General features: G+C 41.6%; 2 protein-coding genes across 4 annotated transcripts in view; both read left to right on the top strand.

Annotated features, from left to right (window-relative positions):
* LOC140999389 (helicase ARIP4-like) overlaps window positions 1–10,615 on the top strand; it is a 79,701-nt gene extending 69,086 nt beyond the window's left edge. For all 3 annotated transcript variants that reach the window (XM_073469749.1, XM_073469751.1, XM_073469750.1), the window contains 15 exons: window positions 5–201; window positions 315–518; window positions 636–774; window positions 894–1,071; window positions 1,343–1,561; window positions 2,065–2,183; window positions 2,369–2,493; window positions 3,109–3,208; window positions 3,312–3,517; window positions 4,275–4,450; window positions 5,073–5,269; window positions 5,574–5,773; window positions 5,978–6,067; window positions 6,387–6,482; window positions 6,610–10,615. In XM_073469749.1, the coding sequence (XP_073325850.1) occupies window positions 5–201; window positions 315–518; window positions 636–774; window positions 894–1,071; window positions 1,343–1,561; window positions 2,065–2,183; window positions 2,369–2,493; window positions 3,109–3,208; window positions 3,312–3,517; window positions 4,275–4,450; window positions 5,073–5,269; window positions 5,574–5,773; window positions 5,978–6,067; window positions 6,387–6,482; window positions 6,610–7,658 (3,295 nt within the window). In that variant the 3' untranslated portion in view covers window positions 7,659–10,615. The remainder of the gene's footprint in view (window positions 1–4; window positions 202–314; window positions 519–635; window positions 775–893; window positions 1,072–1,342; window positions 1,562–2,064; window positions 2,184–2,368; window positions 2,494–3,108; window positions 3,209–3,311; window positions 3,518–4,274; window positions 4,451–5,072; window positions 5,270–5,573; window positions 5,774–5,977; window positions 6,068–6,386; window positions 6,483–6,609) is intronic.
* Window positions 10,616–13,170: 2,555 nt separating this feature from the next.
* Window positions 13,171–20,647, top strand: tmem115 (transmembrane protein 115). Its single transcript, XM_073470142.1, has 3 exons — window positions 13,171–14,601; window positions 16,460–16,824; window positions 19,942–20,647. Exons 1-3 carry the CDS (start codon window positions 14,110–14,112, stop codon window positions 20,246–20,248), a joined length of 1,164 nt encoding a protein of 387 aa, XP_073326243.1. The 5' UTR covers window positions 13,171–14,109; the 3' UTR covers window positions 20,249–20,647.
* The last annotated feature ends 5,400 nt before the right edge of the window (window positions 20,648–26,047 follow it).

Raw genomic sequence — 26,047 nt, 5'->3', positions numbered from 1 at the left:
CCAGGAACACAGCGACCAGGGCCAAGGTGGTGGAGGACTGGGCACAGGATGGAGGTGTGCTGCTGATGGGCTATGAGATGTACCGTCTCCTGTCACTGAAGAAGAGCTTTGTAGCCGGGAGGAAGAAGAAGGGCAAGAAAGCGACGGGACCTGTTGTCATCGACCTGGATGAAGAGGACAGGCAGCAGGAGCTGCTCAAAGGTGGGAGAGATGAAGAGAAGAGAAGTGGAAAATGGAGGGAAAATGTCATTTCTGCTACTTAAAGCATTGATGTAGTATATCGTTGAATATATTTTCCTGTCCTCCCCCTTTAGGTATCGAGAGAGCCTTGGCTCGACCCGGTCCAGATGTGGTGATCTGTGATGAAGGCCATCGCATCAAGAACTGCCACGCAAGCACATCACAGGCTCTGAAGAACATCCGAACCAGACGGCGCGTGGTCCTGACCGGCTATCCGCTCCAGAACAACCTGATTGAATACTGGTGCATGGTCGACTTTGTCCGACCCGACTTCCTAGGTATGGGACAAGATCTGCTTTTTGTTTCAGGACATATTTTTGAGGGTCATGAAGGTTGTTTGGCTGCTCTCCTGTTAATCTTCTAACTACAGTTTTTACATCCTGTGTGGACTTCAGGTACGCGGCAGGAGTTCAGTAACATGTTTGAGCGTCCCATTCTGAACGGGCAGTGTGTGGACAGCACGCCTCAGGACGTCCAGCTGATGAGGTACAGGAGCCACGTCCTGCACAGCCTGCTAGAGGGCTTCGTACAGAGGTGAGACAGCTGACTACTGACTACTGCTCCAAAAACAAAACTTGAACTGTTTTAAACATTTAATAGAGAAACAAAGGTTCTACTGCTCAGACTTCATTTTTAATAACACTTCATTCCAGACGAGGTCATGACGTCCTGAAGGACCAGCTGCCCTCTAAAGAAGAACATGTGCTCCTGGTGCGTCTGTCTCCCCTGCAGAGGGCACTCTACACAGAGTTCATGAACCGCTTCAGGGAGGCAGGAAACACTGGCTGGCTTAGCCTTAACCCGCTGAAGGCTTTCTGTGTCTGCTGCAAGGTGAGCAGGAGGGCGTGTATGTGGATCATTACCTGAATTCAGGGTAATTTTATCTGCAATTAGAGGATTAAAATCAAAATTACTTTAACAAAAGTCATATTGTTCTTTATGAGGTCCTGCTGTCCTTGTAGTCCTGTTACACAAGTTATTATCTTAGTCAACATTTTTCTGCACCAAGATAAATTCCTGTATGTTTATACTATTTGGCAAATCCAGTGATTCTCACCTTGAGAAAGTGTTTTCACTCCGCTGATCTCCTGTTATTATTCAGATCTGGAACCATCCTGACGTGCTCTACGAGGCCTTACAAAAGGAAAACCTGGCCAATGACCAGGACTTGGACCTTGATGACATCACTACCACAGGTCCCGCCCGATGTCCAACCGCACCCAATCAAAAGTCCAAACCCCTGGAGAATCCCAACCCCATTGGTGGACTGAGTCTCAACCAGCTGCAGGAGAAAGCCAATCAGGTCATCACTTATGAATGGGTACGTTGATGGACTCACCAACTTTAAGTACATGATTTCTAACGATTAAAGTTTGCAAAATTCGAACACTTATCCTCTCCTGATATATGAGGCCTCATGGAGCTCAAAATTGTTCCTAAGCCTTATTACACTCCACTCACTACACTCGCTGGAGATTTATTTGCCTGGCAGCAACAAGTGTGATTAAAGATTCTGCTAGAAAGCAGCAGCAACTGTGGGGACTTGGCTGTTTTCAGTAATATCAAGAAATGTTGAGACCTTTGTGGGACCTCTGTACTACGTGGTGAGAGACAATCTTGAGATAACGAGCTGATTTTGGATCAGAAAACTGCAGAGTGCTTCACAGCTCTGGTTGTTATTTCATCTTGTGTTTAAACTTTGCAAACCAGCAATGTATTCTCACTTCTTTTAAATCAGTTTAAGCTGATTAAATAATGTAAAGGTTATGTTAAAAAGTACTGTAAAGTGTAACTGTCTCTCTCTCTATCTCTTCACATGACCAGGCAAAGGAAATCATGTGTGACTACAAGCCCGGCATCCTGGAGAACTCAGCGAAAATGGTGCTGCTGTTCCACCTGATAGAGGAGAGCGTCAGGAAGGGAGACAAACTGCTCGTCTTCAGGTAAAAGATCAGATGACAAAAGAGCACAACAGCGAACCAAAACTAATTGTAGCTAAACAAATCACTTGTGCAGCTAATGGGGTTTTCTCCAGTTTCATTTTCTGATTTGGTTAACTTTGCAGTACTTTTAACAATTGAAGATTTTTCTGCAGTCTCTAATTTTGCCATTTGTCTGCCACCTGCAGTCAGAGTTTGAACACACTGACGGTGATCGAGGATTTTCTGGCTAAGAGACCAGTTCCCCCATCGCCCAACACATCCAACAGAGACAGACCCAACCAGAACTGGGTCCGCAACCTCAACTACTACAGTAAGTTATACATTTTTCAGTATTTGGTTCAATAGATATGCTTTATATCCGAAATATCTACACACAAATAGGAGGAGACTGATTGAAAAGCTGTTTTAACTGATGGTACACACTGATAAATTTGTGGCTTTTCCTTGAAGGCATTTCTGACTACAGTGGTTTGGTTGTGCAGCAGTATGACTCCAGTCATTGACTTTCAATGAGTGCTGCCATCTGCTGTTGATTCTTGATAACTGCCAGACTTTTGTTTATGGTTCCCCACAGACACAGAAGGGAATTTGCAGCTTTTGTAGAGTTTGTTTGTGTCTTGATGGCTAACAAAAGCCTGAGCTGTACCCGTTACCTCAGTCATGCCAGCCATGATCTCTTGTGGACATTTACAGTTACGTTATTTTGCACAAATGTTATCTTTAGTGGGAACTTTTGGAGCATTTTATTTCACCTATAGATTACATACAACAGCAGTTAGATATTCAATTCCATAGGGTAGCACACAAGTGAATGAATGAAGGAAAATTAAAATGGTAAATTGAGAGAAAAAACAGAAAAAGATAAAACTGTATTTTCACTGAATGTCTCTGAGCGAGTGAAAACAACATTCTAACTGTTTTTTAGGACTGGATGGAAGTACGACTGCCTCAGAGAGAGAGAGACTGATAAACCAGTTTAATGATCCGTCCAACACCTCTGCGTGGGTCTTCTTGCTGTCAACCAGGTAACACTCACGCATAAAAACAGTAAAATATAAATGGAGGAAAACAAAAGAAGAGAAATATTGAGGTTAGGACAAAGTATAACATGACCTCTCTGTGCCTCAGGGCTGGTTGTCTGGGTGTAAACCTGATCGGAGCGAACCGCGTGGTGGTGTTCGACGCCTCCTGGAACCCGTGCCACGACGCCCAGGCCGTGTGCCGCGTCTACCGTTATGGTCAGAGGAAGCCTTGTCATATCTACCGGCTGGTGTGCGACTTCACACTGGAGAAGAAGATCTACGACCGACAGATCTCCAAGCAGGGCATGTCAGGTGAGTCTGAAAATACATCGATGTGTTATGTTAGAATATGGCTTCAGGAGAGACGTGCTCATGTGCACATGTTTTTTATTTCCTGTTGTTTTTTAAATTGACTTATTCCTCACAGATGGAGAACAAACAAAGCATCTTATTTGTTATCATATTTGCCTCATTTCCTTTTGTGTGCAAAAACCATTTGCCCGTTGGATGTTTTCTGTACATTTTTTGAACATTAGTTCCATTTTTAATTTAAAACTTGAAACGAATACTGGAACTAATGAAAGCAGGAAGAAAAAGGAAATGAACCACATAAACAGATCAGGATGGAGAATTTAAGAATTTAACATTTAAAACACATCACAGTCACTAATCAATATTAATGTCTCCTTAAAAGTACAGTATATTGTGTATTTCTTCAGCTGACAACTCAATCAAACATCTGTCAGGAATCAGACTTGGTGTAAAGACCAGTCCTGGCTGCTCTGTGTGAACACCCAGCAGACAGACCTCCCAGAACTAAATAATCAGCTTTGTGTTGAAACCAGAGTTCTTCTGCCAAGAGGCTCTTGTCTGACAGAGTAAACTGTCTCAAGTGTTTGCTGTGAGCCTTGACTGGCGAGGCAGACACATTGAGGCCGCTTATGCCTTGGAGGGCTGTTGGAAATCAAACCGTTTTTCACAGTTTAATCTCTTTTCTTTTCTCTTCTTCCTCCTCCAATCACCTGGGTCCTCTGAACCCATCCTCTTCATTTCTCCCTCCCTTCATTAGACCGGGTGGTGGATGACCTGAACCCTGTGCTGACCTTCACCAGGAGGGAAGTGGAGTCTCTTCTTCACTTCGTGGAGGAGGAGCCGGACCCCTCCAAGGTCCAGCTGCAGCCCCAGGACAGCATGGAGAGCGTCCTGAGGAAAGGGCTGCACTTCTACCCTCACCTGATTACTAAGGTAGGTGAAGAGAGGAGACTGAGAAAGAAACACTGTTCCTGTATGCCTCCTAGTGGTGTTTCAAAGTAGGACATGTGAGAATGTTTCTGTAGGCTCTACTGTAACCCTGCCTAGTTTTTTGCTTTGTTAATTGTGGTCTTGTGAGGCTTAAAATTAGCTGAAGACAGATTTCATTTAAAGTAGGTAGTACCAGAGATGATAAACTGTTTCTCTTATTCAATAAGCCACTAGCTGTTATGCTGGTTGTTGGAATGAAATCTTCAAACCTTTCCTTGATTATCCCTCTAATCCCCGAGAACGACCTAAGGCAGCTGCAATTACACTTTTCTTTATTTCTATAACACTGTTTTACATCGCTCATGTGGTTTGTGAGTGTGAGGTGCTGAGACACTTCATAATTAACCCTGCTGAATTCCCAGTGGAAAAAAAACTGAGCTCACAAGATTTTAAGTTGTCTTTGTAAGGCAAAGAATCTCCGATTTGGCTTTTAATTCACAAGCAAGAAAATTTAAGCTTTCACATCGAGGCAAAAAGATGGCATCCTGTGCTTCTTTCAATGAGAACCAAAGAATGAATGGCAGCTATCTCACATCTTTTCTCATCCACCTTTTCTCCCTTCCAGCAACCATTCCCCCACGAGTCCCTGCTGATAGACCGCCGGGAGCTGAAGCTGAGCAGCGCTGAGAAGAAAGCGGCAAAGAAGGGTTACGAAGAGGAGAAGAGGGCCTCTGTGCCGTACACTCGCCCTTCCTACGCTCACTACTACCCAGCAAGCGACCAGAGCCTCACCAACATCCCCGCCTTCAGCCAGAGAAACTGGTCAGTGACCTTCACAAAAAAATGAACAAACTAATTAGAAAAAACAACTTTCTCCTACTTTTGTGTGTTAATTTATCATTTTGTCTTTCAACTGGCTTTTGCGTAACAAGTACAAGTGACATATAAGGACGCAAAGTTAAAATAAAACAATGCTTAAAGATCATCAACATCTCAGAAGCTCAAATAAAAAAAGATACCTTTCATAAGGAACTGATTATCAAAGGTCTCTGACATCTAAACCTGCTTTTAATTAATGAATGAAGTCATGAATTAATGATCTAATCTCTATAAACTCTCTGCTCAGGCGCCCACCTCCTCGTTCTGAAGAGAAACCAGTGGCCAATGTTCGGCCAGTCCAGTCGACTCCAGTTCCCATGATGCCCCGACAGGCGTCTGCAAGCTCTGCCCCCAGCGACGATTCATCGGAATCCAGCCTTGGAGGTTTCCCCGTCAACTGCCTGCAAAAAGCTGGCGTGTTTGTGCAGAGGATCGTCACCACTACAGGTAGACAAACTGTACATGTTATGGTACTTTTCTATTTTTCCTGTTATTTTGTTTTCCATCTCCATGCCATTTTTTTTATTCTATCTTCATTCAATCAGTCTTTTTTTTCCTAGAATCATCCACTCCTCATAATATTAGGTGAAGAATAATTGATGTGTCTACAGCAGTCCTCTTGATAAATTTCTCTTTCTTGGTCTCTTCCAGATATTGTGATTCCAGGCACCAACAGCTCAACAGATGTCCAGGCCAGGATCAACGCTGGAGAGAGCATCCACATCATCAGGGGCACCAAAGGTATAAACACCGCTTTATTCTATATCCGAAAACATTTGAGTGTTGACCACAATAATCAGTTAATTGTTGAATGAAACTTGTTTAAGCTTCTCAAATGTGAGAATTTGTGTTGCGATGTTCCCTCTTACATGGTATTAAACTTAATATCTTTGAACTGTTGGTCAGACAATACAATTCATTAATTAATAAAAGAAAAATGAAAAAAAAGTCAAAGGTTTTATCTCTATATGCAATCATATCATCAGCTTCACTTGATTAAGCCAGACAGAGTAAACATTTTATGTGTACTGATCATTTCTTTCACCTCTGTCTGTTTTAGGGACTTACATCAGAACGTGTGACGGTCGTATCTTTGCCATCAGAGCAGCTAATAAGGCCAAGACTGCAGAGGAGAGTACTACAGCGTCACCCAAAGGTAGGATATTAACTCTACTTTAAGCTTAAAGCATCTGAGATGCAAAAAGATAAGGCACTATAAGGTGAATATAATGAAGAATACACTTTTGACTTTATATCTAACCCTTCTTGTTTCTTCTTCTCAGACTCTCAGACACCACCGGAAGAAGGTTCAACCAATGGCAGAAACGATTGCCTGTCACCTGACAGGAAACAGCAGGACAAGAACATGCCCCGCCCTCTTTCACCTGACAGCCCGGAGATCATAAGCGAGCTGCAGCGTTACACGGGCGCCACAGGAGGCTCCGGAGCTCCAACAGAGAGCAACAAGAACAACCTGCCTTCCACCAAACCGCTTCAGAACAATGGCAGTGGAAATCTGAGCCACCGTGATGCCTCTGTGACAAATGTAATTCAACCCAACATGGATGCCGACACCGCCCAAGACCTGAGAACAGGGTCCAAGCGCAAAGCCTCCACACCGCCTCTGGACGAGCGGCCAAGTAAGCAGCCCTCTGCGGGCAAACACTCCTCAGCCTCTTTGGCCTCACAAGGCTTCCCCTTCACCAGGGGCTATGGCCTCCCACCTCTGGGACTCAACCCCACCATGTTGGGTGGCTCACTTGGGCACCCACTCTTCATGGGGGCAGGCTCGCCTTACTTCCAGCTCCCCCACACTCAGCTGGGTGACCCCACTTACATGTACCCAGAGTTGTTTGGCTTTGGCGGAGCTAGCGGAGTGCCCACCTCCTCCTCCTCGACAACAACCACTTCCACTGCCATTTCAACTTCCTCATCATCGTCCCCACCTCCATCAGTCAAGGCTGCCAGTTTGGTTCCAGGATCCCTGCCGCCATTCATGCTGAGCCCCAGCATGGCGGGCATGGCTGGGATGCTCCCGCCAGGCTTTCCTCTCTCTTACAGTCAGTCTCTGGCCAGCCTCTACGCAGGGTCGATGCTCCCAGGTGGACTGCCAGGTCCAGCTGCCACTCCTGGTCCAGCAGGAGCCAGCTTCCTCTCCCAGTATCCTCCCACTGCTGCCTCCAGTTCCTCCTCATCTTCTCCTTCCTCCTTCTCCCCCTCAGCTCGGTCAGAGGGCCACAGGAGCGCACTGCTGGTGAACGGTGGGAATGTTGGCAGCGCCAGCAGCTCGGATGATGATGATGATGATGTAATTGAGGTGAGGGGACAGTGACAGGTGAACGATGTGGTTGTTTGAGCTTGATTCAATTTAATAATCATCAAAATAGGATGACATCCTATTTGCCAGGATGAAGGCTCCAAAGAGCCCGTGGCTGAGGCCGCGAGGGAAATGGGCAAAAAATAAAAGACAATTGAAGCGATGACATCTGAGCCCCTGCTAAAGTGATTCCTCTGTTCGTCTCTACTGCCTTGGAGAAACCGTCTGAGTGGCAAGCGAACACAGAGCGACAAATCTTGATGCTGAATATCGGAAGATAAAAAAGCTCCAGATGGAAGAAGAAAATGATAATCTTAGGACTTTGGGCTTCCAAGTTTTGTCCAATACTGGCATTGAAATACTAATCACTGGACTTAGTACTGCTGAGTGTGGGCCTGCAGTGACCACAAATGGCCACTAGTTGTACTGTTGACTTTAGAGATTCTAGTTGCAGCTTTGCTACATGTTGAGACTCTTTTGCTTATTTTCAGCTAATTATAAAGACGACAGTAGGGTGGAATTGCTTATACAAAAAAAAAAAGGTTTGATAATTAAGTTAGCTGGTAGTAACATTTGTTAAATATCAGTAACTGAAATGGTATTGTCTGTCACTTGTCGAATATTGCTACTGAACTCTTCTTAAAATGGTAAAAGAAAGGGTAAAAGATCAAACAGAACTTTGAGAAAGCATTTTGATTTAACTCAATAATTCACTGCCAGGACAGGGGGTATTGTACGTTTTTGTCCTTGAAGAAAAAAAAAGAAAACAGGATCATCTTGAATTATTGATGAAGAGGCTTGTTGAGGATGAGGTTAAAGACAATTACTGAAACCTTAAAACTCTAATGAAAGAATGTATGCTTAATCAAATGCCTTTAAACCAGGCCTTTTTGAAAAGACTCCTTCTATTTAGGCATCAGACGTGGGAAGATCTGATTTTTCTTCTTTTTTTATATATATGTAATCTCTTTTACTTTTTAAAGAAAAATCATTGCCTAAAAACACCCAGGTGAAAATGAGGAGAAAAAAAAACTGTGTTCTTGCGAGGTGTCCTCCTTGTAGCGGAGAAACAACCAACAGAAAATGCCTTTTTGCCTCCATCTTTCTGAATGTTAACTGTGAGAGAGGAGAGGTAAAGAGAGACGGGCGGTCACTGCGGCTCTCTGAATCTCACCCAGTCTTACTGTAGCCTAGCGAAAAACGATGCAAAACACTCACTCAAGCCTATATATGTATTCGTACAAACCCCAGAGGAATTAAGCTCGCAAGTTTTTTGGTTGCGCTTGTGTCGTTACTGTGTTCGTATCTGTGTGTTGTGTTCTTAAGGGTTACAAAAGGAATCGTTTAAAAAGAAAAAAAGTAAAATAAATAGAAGCTTGTGTTGCTCGGTTTGGTGACTGACACATATTCCACCTCTGCTCTGCTGAAACCAAACTGATTTTTTTTTTTATTCTTTTGGAGAGATGGTGTAGCTTTGCCAAAAAGACAAAAGAAAAGAAAACATGAAATGAACAAGCACATCAGAAACCTCCAGCATAGAGGATTGTGTCTTCAGAGACCAAATAATGTAGAGCAGACTAAAAAAACCACCGCAGCAACACGCTCTCTCCACAGTCAAGAAGTACATATCCATCTCTCTGTATGACCTTGCAGGTAACACTGTACACTGTACTGCACTGTAAAAGAGACACAAATCTGTATACGTCTGTAGGCTGGTTGAAAGCTTCATCATGTGACCAAGTTCCCTTTAGATAAACCATTAACCATCGTTCTGCTGTTCCGATTGATCCCCTCTGATCACACAAACTGATCTGTCCTTGTGTGGGAAATCTTCTCCTCTAAAATGGCTGCAGCGAGAGCTTTAAGAATCACCAGCTCTTTTGTGGAAAATCAGTGAAAGACTAAGCATTTCCTGTTCTTTCTCTTTTGTGTATTTTGTTAGTTTACTTATGTTTTCATTTTTTGTTCTCCTCTTTTTACAATGTTTGAATTTACCAAATTAATTTATTTATGACGGTGCATATTTATTCATTTGTATTTTTATTTTTGTACAATGTTTTTTTTTTGGTTTCCTTTTGTTGCTTTTCTTTATTTTGTATGCTCATATTGTTGTTACTACAGATGGAAAACTCTTGCAGAAGTGATGATCTGCCAGTCTGACCCAGAGCATGTGAACCTGTGCAGAACTTGCATGTGGACCAACCAATTAGTGCGTTACTGTGCACATGAATAGCCAGGAGAGCATCTTTAAGAAGACGCGATATCATATCCCATTTATGATCACGCTGATCAACTCTTGATTATAAGAAACCCAAAAAAGGACATCAGGGATACTGTGATATTAGCCGTGATACTGATCTATGTTAAAACCTCTCTCTTATCTATGATAATATCCTGGCGGACATGTTTGTTCACAGTTGGGATACAAATCCAAGTATTTCATCTGAATATGAGCCATTTCTGTGCATGTAAATGAAGCTAATTCACAAGTAATGGGTCAGAAACTGAGGCAGCCCAACCACACATCAGCTTAAACAAAAGAAAATAATGATATCAAGTGCTTCTCATTGTTTTTGTTTTGTTTTTTTCTTTGGTTGCTCATTACCATATCGCCAGAAATGTCCATCTGTGTTATCCCAATGACGGCAAACAAGTGAGTTTCCTCAGTGTTGAACTGTTTGGTCGTCAGCTAAGGCGCCTGCTGCGCCGACTGACCGCTCTTCTTATTTCACAGCTTTCTACTTGAATTTACATATTTATTTATACAAATCGATTCGGCCGGACGAGCCGGGCCGACAGTCTCAATTCCATTTTAGCCGAGGAGAAGATTAAAGCTGCTGTCTTTGAGGATTGGCTCTAGTCAAAGCCTGTTGTGTAGTTTATCAATGGATAATGTGTATGACCTTGGATTACTTTTAGATCCTTTTGTTTTTTTTGAAGTTTGTAAATAAAAAGAAACATGTTCTAAATAATACATTTCCTAATTTCTTTACATCAATAGTAGTAGCAGATGTAGTACGTACCCTCCCTTTGTCTCTCCCTGACACACACACACAGGCAACCGAGCACATGTTAAGTTGAGAGGAAAAGTGCTTCCACTTGGACAGTTTTACAGTCACATGGAGAGAAGAATATAAAAATATACATTGTTCTCAACCACAACCCTATAATACATAAACATGACATATTTATGCACTGTAAACTACTAGTATATTATATTTGTCTTGACGTAACAAAACTTTGCATGCTTATTGTCAGTTAGTACAGGTGTAATCTTAACAGTAGACAGACAGTAGAATCACTCTGGGCTCCTTTTAAGAAAGAAAATTAACTAAAAAGCCCTTAAACTTGCACAGGCAACAGCAACTGTACTGTACTGTCTGATGTACCGCACAGTTCATGGTCAGTTTAGTACCTGTTGGTTTGTTTGTCTCTTTCCTTCGATAAATATTCAAACATGATTTAAAAAAATTTTAAAAAGTCAATCTGGAGTTAGCTCCAGATATTACTTTATTCTGTTCATTGATTTCTTTAGAACACATTGCAGATAATATCAAGAAGACATGGAAAAACTATTCTTGTGTAGTTTTAATGATGTTTTAGATTTTCCTTACCTTGAAAAAGAGATGAGCTTTGACTCTAAATGAACCAATATAAATATCGGTTAATTCATTATTTGAATTTATTTTGAAGCCTACTTTTACAATATGGTTGAAACAAAACATAAAATACAGGAGATTTTGAAAGCTGGTAGTCTGATAGGCCAAATTACAAAATGAATTGCCAACATTTTAGAAAGACTTTTTGTTTACAGCAGGAATTGGGCCAGCTAAAAATAGCTGATCTCAATTTAGTTGATTAATTTATATAGATGTCAATACATTCAATGTCATTGCTTCTGGCAGTATATTTGATTATCCTGATCTTTTAATGTAGTTGTAAGAAAATTAATTCAGCGTAACATCAAGGATGAAATTTAGGTTTGGTTTGTGCTGGCCTGCTTTCCACATCCTACTGAAATGATCGGTCAGTCACATAGTGGAGTTTCTGTGTGTGTGAACCAACAAGTTTGTCTCCTGAATGTTACTTTCAGTAAATTTTTTGGCTCATATATAGTTAATTGTACCCACCAAAAGAAAAGAAAATGGATATTTACCTTCCATCTCCAATGAGGTCAAATGTGGCCATTTGATGAATGTCCTGTTGACACACAGGATGATGGCTTTGCAGAGACACACTGATTGACTACCTGTCTTGGTTGTGTATGTACACCTGCACTTCCACTAGATCTCATTTGATCCAGAACTATTACACACCGATTTACCAGCCGCATTGACTGTAAATAGCTAAATTCACATCCACTATCACTATAGACCGAGGAATCTAAAACTCAGTTGTGCCTCCAAATCAAATTTATAAGCCAGAGTAATTAAATTTATCAGCCACAGCCAGAAATAAATCAGTGGTTGGCTGGTGGTGTATAAAGGTGTGTGAGTGCTTAATTTTTGGGGAAACTACACAGCCTGTACCACGAAGCACAAAGAATATCATCACATGAATCTCTGATTTTTCTTTTTATATTCAGTGCTGGCAGTGATCTTTGTTTCTGTAAACTCTGACTGAAGGCTGCTGTTCAGTCTGTGTCCTTGTTCCATGTTTCCCTGTTGCAACCTATTTGTATGTGGTGCGTCCTCTTTTGTAACTGTGGGTGACAGTAACTGTGAGTTCTGATTGTTTAGAATAAAAATGAATGCATCTGTGTTATTTTTGTGTGTTTTTGTGTCACTTCAACGAAGAAACAAAAGGATGAGCTTGTTCGGAGACCAAATACACAAAGCAGACATTTTAAAGTGAACAATAATATTACTAGCCTAAATATCATAATCATAAACATAACTGAAGGAAGTGTTTGACCTAATATTCTATAGAAATAATAGCATTGGAGAAAGGGGAGGGGGCATTCCTACCACACTAATAACAAGGTTATTATGAATTCAGTTACCACCCATTTAAATACATTTCCAATTTATGAGGAAAAAACTATGCAACTACCAGCAGTGAGAGAAAAAATAATATCTTTAATGATTATTTGATGATAACCAAAAAATAAGGTAGGACAAGTTAAAGTCCTTTTTTATTAAATATATGTATCTGCAAAGTAAGAAGTAGCCCAACTATAGCTGTCGAATAAATGCACCGCAGGAAAAGGTAAGACATTTCCCTCTGAACTGAGGTGGAGTTGACGTATTGAAGAAGGCAACCAGAAAATGTAAATAAACTTGAAAACTGTACTTACAACACTTGAATAAATGTATTTAGCTGCTTTCCACGACAGGCAATTGCTAGCTCACCAAACAGGTATAAATATAAACGAAGTCATCTACTGAATACATTTTAACTCGGCTAAACTTACATCTTACTGTCATCCTGGCGTACTGGATACGTCATTAGTCGAGAACTCGCTTTCCCAGCGTGCTCTGCTGTTACGTGACTTGACGTTTTTTCCCTGAGTGTTGATGACGGTGGCAGACGGCGCAGGTCAGTAGCTGAGTGGTGTAACTGGGAGGAGGAGTGCCTGCCAAAATAATATAATTCTCCCCGGCGACCTGCTCTCAAAAGACGGAAGAACAATAAGACAAACGAATGAAGAGGAAGAAGGTAGTATGAAAAGCCTGTGAAGAATACGCGGTTTGACGACGGTACAGAAGCGTTTCTAACATTGTTTTGAAGGCCTGTTGCTAGCTACGGGAAATCCTCGGGCTAGCCCGGTAGACACGGGGCCGAGAGATCGCACAGGACCGGGACATGAGCTACGTGGGTTAGTTTGCACGGTCAGGTTTTACGGACGCGAGCTGCCGTTTATTGTAATCAAACGAAGACATAACCTCTCCTGCTCCTCTGTGGAGGATATCAATCAGCGTAACTCAATAGGCTTTCAGTTTGACAGCTAGCTAACATTAGCTCTCCTGTGTTTACAAGCTAACTCCGCCGAGGTCCTCTTAAGAAGTTGGCACTTAGCTACATTTGTTTGATTTAGGATTTGCATACTTGGACCCTACCACCTGCCTGCTACCTGGTGGTGATTTGTAAGCTTGTTCTGCTTCTGTCAACACCGTCTGAAGGTCGCCAGCCAGCCAGCTAGATCAGAAGGTCTCCTAGCTAAGGTTATCACACCTTCAGGCTTATCTACTGCAGCCCAAAGTGTCTTACCTGGTTGGACCAGAAAGAATAGGACGTAATGATTTGATTACCAAAGCTATCTGTACCCCCTTTGAAATCCCGAATGAAGGCTCACAGAGAAGTGTGGATTTTGATGCTGTCAGGACATACAGGTGTCACCTGTTCTGCTTGGCATTATTAATCTCACACCAGCATCCAACATCTGCTGCACCTGAGGCAACTGATCTGCTGTTACGCTCCCTTGAGCTGGTTTGCTCAAGAAGGATCCTCCTCCAAACAGACCACAATGAATCGTTACCTGCCGGTGGCTCGACAGCACTTCCTGGCTGCCCTTGCCAGCACCAGTGTGGTGGTAAAAACTATAAGTGCTGTGGTGGTTCTCCTCTATCTGTTGTCATGGGCCGTCGACACTCCATACGCACTGGGCGTGACCCCAGGCTACCTCTTTCCACCCAACTTCTGGGTGTGGACACTGGTTACCCATGGGGTGGTGGAGCAACACGTCTGGGGTGTGGCAGCCAATGTTGGGACAATCATGGCCTGTGGGCGCCTGCTGGAGCCTCTGTGGGGCGCTCTGGAGCTCCTGATCTTCTTCGCAGTGGTCAATGTGTCTGCAGGCCTCCTGGCAGGCCTTTCCTACCTCCTCACTTATGTGGCCACCTTTGACCTGGACTATTTGTTTGCTGTGCGCGTGCACGGAGCAGCTGGGTTCCTGGGAGGTGTCCTGGTGGCACTGAAGCAGACCATGGGGGATACGACAGTGCTCAGAGTGCCACAGGTGAGGCTAACAAATAATGAAAGTAATTCCTTAATGCTTGTTGGCAAGCGGCATGTTCCTTTATAGAGCTTGCAAATAATACCAGGCCAGTGAGGAGTGGGACAGCATAGTTAAATTGAAAAATGTAGCCCAGCAAGATGTAAACAGCACTGGAAACATAACCACTAGTCTTTGAGGTGTGTACATAAACAAACTTGTGTAAGATTATGGCCTGCACACATCAAGGATGCCCCCAATGACATTCACAAAATAGCATAAAAGATACTTTTCTTTGTTTTTTGTTTAAATTAATGTAGAATTTCACAATTGGTACACATAGAGTAAGGACAACAAGACTTCCAAGTGTTTTCTTGGGGTACACACGACAGGTTACACTACACAAATCAAGAAACCATTTGTGAATGTACACTACTGTTCAAAAGTTTGGAATAACAACAGTAACAATAACAATACATAGAAGTTTTTGTCCCAAAAGAAGAATCATTACATGATTACAACTTCCTTTTGGCTGATGTGATTATCAATTATAAATTAGTTTTCCAGTCCAAAAAAAGCCTTGCTGACCCTCAGTCGTTATTGAACCACAACGACTCCAATTTGACTCTAAATATTTGAGCTCCTGGTTTTCCTTTGGCTATCTGCAGTCTTTCCAGAGGGTAGATTGAACAGGTTTAAACTGTGATTTTTCAGCACATGACATATAAAACAGGAACCTGTTCTTGTTTAAATCTGACCAAATTTTGAAGCTAAATTTCCAGTTTCTTTTACCAATAACTGGTGATTAATGATATTCTTACTTAAATGTTGCTCTGAGGTGTCTTTGTCTCTTTCAGTTGTCAGTCTGGTTGAACAGTGTACTGTGTTTTTCTCCATGTACAAAAACATTACTTTGCAAACCCTTCATGCAATATAATATCTATTTGTCTCAAGGACTTCCTGCGACCTAAAAGCGTGAAAGACATTTGACAGTATCGAACTAAGCTTTGAGTGGGACGACTTCCACAATTCTTGAACTGTGTTTAATGCTGGGGTAGGCACAAAACTGCTATAAATACTGTTGTGTCACTTGGTTTCTGGTGATCTCTGTTTTAGTTTTCCTGTTGAACAGAAGGTTTTCATTTGTTTTGTTTGTTGGTGTTTTGTTTTTACTCTTGTTACATTCAAGTAACACTTCCTCCAATTATATTTTTTATGGTGTCATGGTGTGGTAAGAATGGTTAATCATTTTGTAAACACACATGTATCCGGTAGTCAAATTAGACACGAATACAGTGATCATGCTGTTGTATTAAAGCTATATATGCCAGTGGTTTACAGGCCAATAGTTGAACTGTTGAGTGTTTGCCCTATTTGGCCTGTGTTCTCTGGTTTAGGCATGTGATTCTCTTCCAAATTTGGACAACAGTGTGATCTGTTAATTTACATTCTAAGATTAAATCTGATGCCCTTCTGCAGGGCAGTTTACACTGAGTGTGCGCAGAAGGGTTTAGTTATTTGCTGAAGCACACATTTGCTAAAACTACCAGGTCACTCCACTTTGGCCACCATTATTTTGGCTTTTTGTGCTTGTTATGAGTTTGTATAAAACTGGGTTACTTCTCTCTAATCTCCTTCATCTCAGCTGAGCAGGTTAGAAAATGTGCTCTGTCAAAACTCTGGTACATTTGACTATGACTGCGGCCTGCTGCCCTGGCGTGACACCAGCTATTGTTTGGTGTTCCAGTTCCTGAATCTAGCTGACTTGAGTGAACTGTGGGAACTGGCAGTCATGGTGGTCTGTAGACAGAATGCCAGCTGTCCCTTTGTCTGATGATTTCTGTTCACAATAATTAAAATCTGTCTTTGCCTGTCATCTCAGGTGAGACTCAAAGCAGCACCGGCTTTGGTCCTCCTCCTCCTGGCCTTACTGCGCCTGTCTGGGCTCCTCGACAGCTCCGCCCCCCTGGCTGCGTTCAGTTACGGCGCCCTGTCAGGCTGGGTCTACCTGCGCTTTTACCAAAGGCACAGCCGGGGTCGCGGCGACATGTCGGACCACTTTGCCTTCGCTAGTTTCTTCCCTGAGGCGCTGCAGCCGGCTGTGGGGCTGCTGGCGGGACTGGTCCACGCCGCCCTGGTGAAGATTAAGGTGTGCAGGAAGATGGTGAAGAGATATGACGTTGGGGCGCCCTCCTCCATCACCATCAGCCTGCCAGGGACAGACCCACAAGACGCAGAGAGAAGGAGGTGAGTCAGCAAAGAGGAATGAGTTCAGACATTTACATCTGCATACAATAGAGCTGCATTGATTAGTCGATTGAAAGAAAATTGGTTGCCAACTATTTTGATAGTAGATTCATTGTTAATGTCATTTTTCAAGTAAAAATGTCAAACAATACTGGTCCAGCTTCTTAAATGGAAGGATTTTTGATTTATTATAGTGAATGAAGAGACTTTAGGTTTTGGACTGTTGGTTGGACAAATAAAGCAATTTAAAGATGTCACTTTGGGCTCTAGGAAATTGTAATGAGCATTTTTTCACAATTTTGATATTTTATAGACCTAGGGATCGATCAATCATGAAAATAATTTGCTGATTAAGCGACAAGTTATAATCATTAGTTGCAGCCCTACTATACTGTATGTATGATGTTTGTATGTGTATACACTGATATCATGTAAAGGCCAACTGGAGTCCAGATGTGATGGAGATTCCTCTGTGGCCTTGTTGAGTTTTACTCTGCCCTAATGGTCTACATGCTGCTTTAGAAGCTTTTTCATCCTAATTAGAATAATCAGAAGAAATACTGAATAATATTTTAGCATAATATATAGCCAGGATCTTGTATTGATGATGGGAGAGTCAGGCCACTGTGTAAAGTCTTATCCAGCAAATCCCAAAGATTCTCAATGGGGTTAAGGTGTGGACTCTGTGGTGGCCAATCCATGTGTGAAAATTATGTCTCATGCTCTCTGAATCACTCTTTCACAATTTGAGCCCGATGAATCATAGCATTGTCATCTTTGAATATACCCGTGCCATCAGGGAAGACAAAATCAATTGATGGAAAATCTGATCATTCAGTATATTCAGGTTGTCAGCTGACCTAATTTTTTGGGCACATAACGTTGCTGAACCTAGACCTGACCAACTGAAGCAACCCCAGATCATAATACTGCCCCCACAGGCTTGTACGGTAGGCACTAGGCATGATGGGTGCATCACTTCATCCGTCTCTCTTCTTACCCTGATGCACTCATCACTCTGGCACAGGGTAAATCTGGACTCATCAGACCACATGACCTTTTTCCATTGCTCTTCGCATTGTGCATGTGGTAATGCTCTTCACTATTAAACATAGCCGTGAGTTCTACTGTCGATTTTTTACGATTTGATTTCACCAAACGCTTAATTGATCTCTGATCACGATCATTCAAGATTTTTTCCAAACCACATTTCTTCCTCAAAGATGATGGTCCACCACTATCCTTCCAGGTTTTAACAATGCCTTGGACAGTTCTTAATCCAATTTTTAGTAGTTTCAGCAATCTCCTTAGTTGTTTTTTTTTTGCTTGATGTAAGCCAATAATTTGAGCCTTCTGAAACAGAGTAATATCTTTTCCAGACCACAGGATATGGTTGTTTAAGAAATGAGAAGGTACTCACTGCATCAGTTAGGGTTAAATAACTTGTTGCCAGCTGAAACATAGTAATCAATGCAGTAATTCTCCAGGGCAATGGCTAGGCAATGTAGAATATACACACACACCCATCTAGTCAAATAAATGTACTAGTCAGAGACAAAGCACAGTTTGTTTTTAGTTATATTTACTCTGGGAAAGTTTGCTGGGCGTCTGTTTTCTTTTTCCGTCTTACTCTTCAAACAGTTCATACGTGTTCATGCCTTATCTCCACAACACACTAACTCTTCCTCACACTCACTAACATCTACTCTCAAGCTGTCAGGGGTCACTTTTCCTCCTGTTCTGTTGTTCTCTTGTCTTGCAGACACACTTCCAAGCTGTCATACAGATTCAGTTACAGATTGATGTAATTGCTCTCTCAAACGATCACACACACACACACACACCAACTTGAAACTTCCCTGTTGTCAAACATCTTTACATTTGTATTCACCAACTGGTTGGGCTGCATTTTGTCATGTCATAAAATATGTAGTAAATATGACTAGGCTAGACGAGGCTTCTATAAATGTTTGATTATCTGGTGACTGAGAGATCTGCTGAATGGGAAATTAGCGTTATAATGGTGATTTAAAAGATACATGGTGCTTTTACAGGAAAAATCATCAACAAATGATAACAATACATTTATTGAATAAATTCTCTCTTCTTCTTGATTGCCAACATTAAGAACAGTATCAGTGAAAAGTGTGTTATTTCCCTGGATTTTTCTAATACCAGCTAACAAGTTGGAAATTACATTTTTACAAGTACATATTGCCAGTTGGGGATATAATGACATTTTTACTAGGCTGTGTTAATAAATGTGATTCTGATTCAAAATCGTTCTACACACACACACACACACACACACACATCAAAGGGAAAGGGACTTCGTGGTGCACTCAGATGTACCTCGTAAACTCTGAAATCAATATTCAAATGGCCGAGTGGGTTGTTTAATATTGATTACCTTTGTTAAAATATATAGGCCGACATCTGTCTTTCTTTCACAAGAATACAGCATTTTTGATAATTAGATGCCAAAATAATAACAATATCCCATACTCCGCCTTAGTTAGATTTTAACTACATATTTTCAAAACCATTTAATTCAATTCTTAATGTTAAAATTAATATTTTAATAACACATCATGTTAGAAGAGTCCTTGTACAATTTACATCATGACTTCTCTCAGAACCTCTTTCATATCCGAGCAAAATTGGTATTGTAACCGAAATATCTCTAACCAAATCGTTATCCAATCCAATCGGGACCTTGTAAATTGGAATTGAATTGATTGTTGAAATCAGTGCCGATCACAGCTCTGATGTTTATTAGGTAAATTGTATTTTGGATATTCAAAAAATAAATAAAAATGTCAGAAAACTACTCTGCCCATCATCTGATCCAAGTGCCCCCTGACTGAGGCACTGAACCCTCAATGGCGCTTCACTTTGGCCTACCCTATACTCTGCCTGTGTAGGGATTTTATGTCTGTATAACAGATGAGGGATTCTTCACCTTAGTTGTTGCTTGATGTTTAAATTGCTTTACAGGACATGTTTCATACATTTATTGAAGCACTGTGATGCTATAGAGGCATTGGATGACATCTCCGTCGAAGCACATCTGTACTTTCCTCTGGGGTTAATTCTTCTCTTTCCCTCTTCTTCCAGACAACTGGCCCTCAAGGCTCTGAATGAGCGTCTAAAGCGCGTGGAGGACCAGTCAGCCTGGCCCAGCATGGACGATGAGGAAGACGATGACGATGACGAAGTCAGAACCGACACACAGCCGCTCCTCCCAGGTGGGCGCGACCCCTCCTCCTCCACGTCGAGACCAGCAGGGGGACCCGTCGGCGCCTCCCTCTCCTCCACCTCCTCGTCCTCGTTGTCACAGAGCGGCGGAGCGCCATCCACAGGCGGAGCGCAGCACCCAGAGTCCAGCATTATCAGCTTCGAGGATGCACCTTCTAGATCGTAACAAATAGAACACACGTGTACAGATACGCACGCTCTTTTCGGTGTCACTGGCAGGTATACTAGTGTATTCAGCGTCCCTGACTAGTATACGGATATATCCAGTGACTGTGGTTAGGCACACACCCGATATCACACACACACACAACATCATACACACGAACACTTTGTCGATGTCATCGTGAAGCCCGAAGGGGTGCTAACTGTACAGTGCTTTCAGTTCAGACGTGTTGGTTGTAAATGCTCAGTGTAGTGGGGCAACATGGACACTTAATACTTCTCCTTCAAACCAGAAATTCTCTCGTCTCATCCGGACTTAATCCCAACTTGCAGAGCTCTGTCCACCGCTTCATGTGTCTCTTTCTCTTGCTTTCTAAATAAATGACAGAATGGGTGTACAATATTCCTTTTTGTAAATCTTTCTTGGAGCAGCCACAGTTGTTCTCAGATTGCCTGCCACAAGAAAGCCGCCAATGACAGAGACTCACGGCGAATTCTTGATTCTCGTTGAAAGGTCAACTGTACGCACACCGGTTTGATAAGCGCTGAAAAATGGCTGTAAAGGACACTGGCTTTTGATTTACTGGTTCTGAGTCTGTAACCAAGTGTGTAACGGAAGAAGCACGAGAAGCTCTGACTGCTGGACCAGAGGAAAGAAGCTGCTGCAGGTCTGTCCTGCTAATGGAACTATGATACATAACTTCAAGAGTTAACGAGGTGCAAGGTGGAAAGAATTTACTGGGCCAGGTTCAGTTGCCACCTGTTGTCTTTCTGTAACGACAGGCGGAGAAATCGCCCATGTACCCATTTTTTTAATTCCCCTAATTGTCATTCAATGGAGAACAATTCTGTATTTTAATTTTTTTCTTCTGGGTCTGTTCATCACTCAACAAAATCAAAAAACAAATACTTGTTTCTGTGCACTAACATGACATGTTAATGGCGTTACACTCACGCAGATCTGTGGATGATGATTCTTCTTGTTCTACGAGTTATGAGTTGATTACATTTTTTAGGTTAACTACTCCGAGAGCCACATCCTATACCCTTTTACAGCTACACCTTCTAGAGATCGGAAATGATACATGAATCCGCAGGAGCTGTTCAGTTATCTGGGAGCATGTTATGCAGAGAAATGTTCTGTCATGGTTGTATTACTCATTCAGCACTATTACAAGTCCTGGAGAAGAGTAGAGAATAGGTGCAGGATGTAAAATCATAATGATTCATGAGTTGCAGAGTTTGTATGTGTCCAACGCTCAGACACTGACTCATGCAGATAAATGACTCCATAGACAGAGGAATCCTGCACTGATCAGTAGTCAGCCTGGTCAGGGTTTCCCAGTCACATCATTTGCACTTGTAACATCTGTCATTTCTAAAATCAAATCGCCGAGCAGGGGCCAGCGGGAGTAATTTTCAAGGGAGGTTGACGTGCAGCTAAATTGTTTCATATAAAATGCTTCGTAAATTCTCTGCAGACCAAAAGGTCAGCGATTCATTCGTTTTGTGGGCCGTCATCGCTGTAGATGTCGCAGTATATTATGGTAATGACCAAATCATTGCATTGCCAATTTCCCACCTGTCCTTGTTGATTCAAGTCAGTTGCAGCCAGTAAATTGTTTCAGACGTTGCGTTGGCAGTGATGACAGGCTGATAAATTATTTTTGGACTTGTGAAATTGTTTCAACAAATTTAAAATCAAACTTCCAAATAGTTATGAAGTCAACCACATACCTGTGCTGCACATGTTTAACAAGGAGGATAAAGAACAAAAGGTGATGCCAACTTGCAGGGGAAACTGATAAAGTTGCAGATTGCTCCTGCTGTTCTGTCTTTGTGGGTTGCCAGTAAGGTCCAGATGTGCTGTTACATGTTTAATTCAAATGTAAAGTTCTTCTGTTTGTCTGATATTTGCTTTGTGAAGAATAATCTTGCAGTGGCCTTGCTGATCATTTTATTTGCCACTGAGTCGGCATACATCGAACTGAAAACAGACCAAATCAATTCTAAAAACAAAAGACAGAGTGGTTTATTTATGACCTGTATTGCCCTGTATTATTAACAAGTAGGACAAATCTCCTCTTTTGTCCTCCCAGAAGTAGTGGCCTATAATTTTTCTGTTTATTGCTGTATGACTTAACTCCAACCAGTTTAGGAATGCGTGCTCCTGGGAAAACATGGCCCCAAATGATCAACTGGGGGGAAAAAGATCACATTAGCAGTCTGATATTCAAACTTTAATTTCATTTTGTCCCCCTAGATTTCCAACCCATCCTGATGTTTTAATCTGACAGTTGTTCCAGATTAACTTTATGAGGTACTGCAAATTCAGATTCAACATATAGAGGTTGATCTTGGTCCATCTTTTGTAAAAGCAATGAAACGGTCGCTTTTCACCTGATGGAAACGTGTTATGTACGGGAAGTGATAAGCCATATTAGAGTGATGAAATTCTATGTTGTGTCCTGTGTTTCTCCTTCTTCCTTCTGCTCATTTCACTGTGCTCTTATTTTGGTGAGAAGATGCTTACTTTGCATTCTGTAATTCAGTATGAATGAGTGATGGTATTTATGTGAATGGATTCAGAGTAGAGCTGAGTCAAATCCAGAGTCAGGGTGGAGAAGGTTGCGCTGCTGTCAAATATCTGAAATCTCAAACTGCATTATACCATCAAAAGTGTTCACAGTAGTAACGGAGGAAAAGTGTCACACAAACCTGTATATACAGTTACTGCTGATAGTAACAGCCACTCTCTTATGGTGTCATTCTCATGCCGTGTTACTTGCAAGTTACTCTGGAACTAGCATGATATTTTTAGCTTAACTGCTGGCACAACTCAGCTTGCATCATACAGTAAATATCAGCAATGCAGCAAAACACATTCTAACATAGACGTCGGTGATAACTGTCTAATTAGTTGTGTAATTTGATCAGTGAAAAGGCGTAGAGATGTTGTAGTTGGCAGTCTGAGGTTTCAGATTGAGCCTGGCCGGTCAGACTTTCAGCCACACGTCCCCCCTCCATCCCTGTTCCCTTTGTTTTTTTCTGTATTTCCATGTATACATCCTCAACAAGAAGAAAAGACTGCAATCACATACTCTGTGAATGATGCCAATTTACAGTTGGGGTTGACAAACTAGAAAAGCTACAGGTGAAGATAATGAATGATGTCAGTACTGTCACTGGGTTTGTCAGTGACCAAAACCCTTTTAGTCCATGAACACAGTTCTTAAGTGTTTTTGGGTTTTTTTCTGTACACAAATTTCTTGTCTTTATCAAAGACACACCACAGGCAAGTCGGCCATTTTCAATCTTCAGCAAGTGCTTTCTCACTTGAACCCAAAAAATTTGATTTTTCCCTGGTTGGTTTCCGTGCAAAGTGGCTGATGAAGAGCAAAGATAACCCAGATTTATCTGCCACTACCTGGTGATCGTGCCCTGCTCCAGTTTCTGTTTAATGAATTACCAATTTAAGGAGTAAATGGGCTTTTAATGTTGCCAGGAAATAAAATGTATCTGATGGTTTAAATGCTAATTTTGAAGTTGTTCATTTGCAAGTACAGACTGATTACTCAGTTATTGCAGTGCTTAACATACTGCTACAATGAAAGGTGCCTCTGCCACTTTCTCACATCTAATTGTTTGGTAAAATGGTGACACCAGCCTCTGTGACTTGTGTATGAAAGCCCCAAAATTCCTGACTTATGATTCATTCACAGCAATGTTTTTATTTAATAGTATTCACTACTTTTATTTTCCTTATCCGTCTCTACTTTTGCACCAACAGATCTTGTTGATACTAATGACAGTCTATTTCCCTCTCTACTGTTGCTGTTGCACAGACTTCTTCTGTTTTAGTTTTCAGATATATTTCTTTATCTCTATATGAAATAAAAGACGATTGTATGAAATTGAAATGAGTGTTTCAGTCTTTGTTGCATTGCAGTTGTGCAGTGGTGCACATGAGGTGTTACTATAAGGACAGGCTTTACTTTGAGACTTAAAGTTGACCATAATTATCATGAAAGACTTTAAAAGAGTCTGTACTGAGAAATACTCTGTCTATTATCATGATAAACAAAAAAAACAGTATGGCACCATTAACAAGGGTCTGTCTGGACACACAGTTACAGTGACTACTTTAAACTAGTAGTTTAACCTAATGTTGCAGTGAGTCAAGTAGTTAAATTACATTATTGCCACTTTTTGTAAAGTTAACCACTGAAACTACAAACAATCATAGGTCATAAAAGGAAAGAAATGTTTATTTATTTATTTGTTTTTTATTTATTATTTTTCCTCTTCTGTAATTGAGCCCCCTTTGACCCAACCCATTAACCTTTTCTTTCATGTGCATGGCTGGGCAATGCATCTTTCAGATATATTAGGTGTCAATTAGTAATAAGTATTGATTATTGCTATTTATTATCAAATTGTCAAAGAATTTGCTGCTATTTCAGAAGTTAGTAGCTAACTGAGTAATACTGGTGCAATACCTCCACCTGACTAAACCTAAGCTGACATTTCTTGCACTTTTCCATGATTAGTGGGGTATTTTATATATGTTTTGGATTATGGCCTCTTTATGTATGAACAAGTGGGCACTGTTTGCAATAAACTAAAATGGGTTTTATTTTTTGCAGGCTTGTGACTTTTTTGTATCATATTTAGTTTGAACTACCTCTAAGTACCTTTAGAGACTTCTCCCCAGGTTAGCATTGCTGTTATTCAACGTCCTGGTCTCAATGGTAAATGGACATGCATTTCTATAGTGTTTTTTCAGTCTACTGACTCTCAAAGTGCTTTACACTTGTCACATTCACCCATACATTCATACACTGATGGCCATGACCATGCAAGGTGCTGACTTACTCAATGGTACTTTGACATGCAGCAGGGGGGCCGGGAATCGACCCAGCAACCTTCTGATTACTGGACGACCCACTCTACCTCCTGAGCCACAGTATAATAGCACTACTCTACTGTTGTTTCCAGGTCCTTCTGCACTATTTGAATACAGTATCAGCAGTAGTTAATCAGTACCTTTCACCCTCATCTTATATCTGGGTGACATGCATTTGTTTATTTTATTCTTTAATATGTTTGCTGTATTTGCCCTCTTATTTTCTGAATGTGTTCAGTTACCTAAGTTGGCCGCCAGGTGGCGCAGTAAGTACAGCCTGTGACAGTTAGCTCCTGGCTCAGTCAGTCAGATTGAAAGAAAAGTTATGGCTTCAGTGTTGGCATAGCTGCAATGGGCTCAATTAACTCTGATTAGAGGAATAAAACAATTGGCTCACAGCTTTCTATATCACAGCAGGGACATAACCCCAGAATTTACTTCACACTGGACCTGTGTAGAGCCCATTAAATGTCAGTTATCGTTCGTTTAGCCAGAAGCTTAGATTAGCAATTGTTTAAAAACGAGATTTGAGGTAATTCTCGACAGTGAGTCATTCTGGACCCCAGTTAGTAAACCTTTATTTAGATTACCTTTAATTACACACCCACCATTGTAGAGCTCTAGATTAAACATAGACTCATCTACAGTGAGTTTAGTTTAAACACACGTCAGCCCTGAGAGTTATGAGAAAGTCACGTCTGAAAATAGACTATGTTTATAGCTCGATGTAATTGCCCCTAACGTGAAGGATTTCCATACGGCTGACGAGCCTGTAACTCTCACACACCTCGTGCCCGCGCAGGTGTGGCTCTCAGGCTCGTGCCCGACACCGCTCCCCCTCCCCCAGCTACAAACTACAAACCCTGGCGGCGCGCTCCCGTCAACTAATTCATTGTA

This window comes from Pagrus major, chromosome 7 (genome assembly GCF_040436345.1).
Source record: "Pagrus major chromosome 7, Pma_NU_1.0".
Taxonomy (NCBI): domain Eukaryota; kingdom Metazoa; phylum Chordata; class Actinopteri; order Spariformes; family Sparidae; genus Pagrus; species Pagrus major.
Note: the sequence above shows the minus strand (reverse complement) of the source record. Positions and strands in the feature narration are given on the sequence as shown.

Bases quoted from the DNA above. Each gene is read 5' to 3' on its own strand.
- tmem115 (XM_073470142.1), top strand. From the start codon at position 14,110: ATGAATCGTTACCTGCCGGTGGCTCGACAGCACTTCCTGGCTGCCCTT. The intron at 14,602-16,459 runs GTGAGGCTAACA...CTGTCATCTCAG, and splicing joins CAGTGCTCAGAGTGCCACAG to GTGAGACTCAAAGCAGCACC. The intron at 16,825-19,941 runs GTGAGTCAGCAA...CTCTTCTTCCAG, and splicing joins CAAGACGCAGAGAGAAGGAG to ACAACTGGCCCTCAAGGCTC.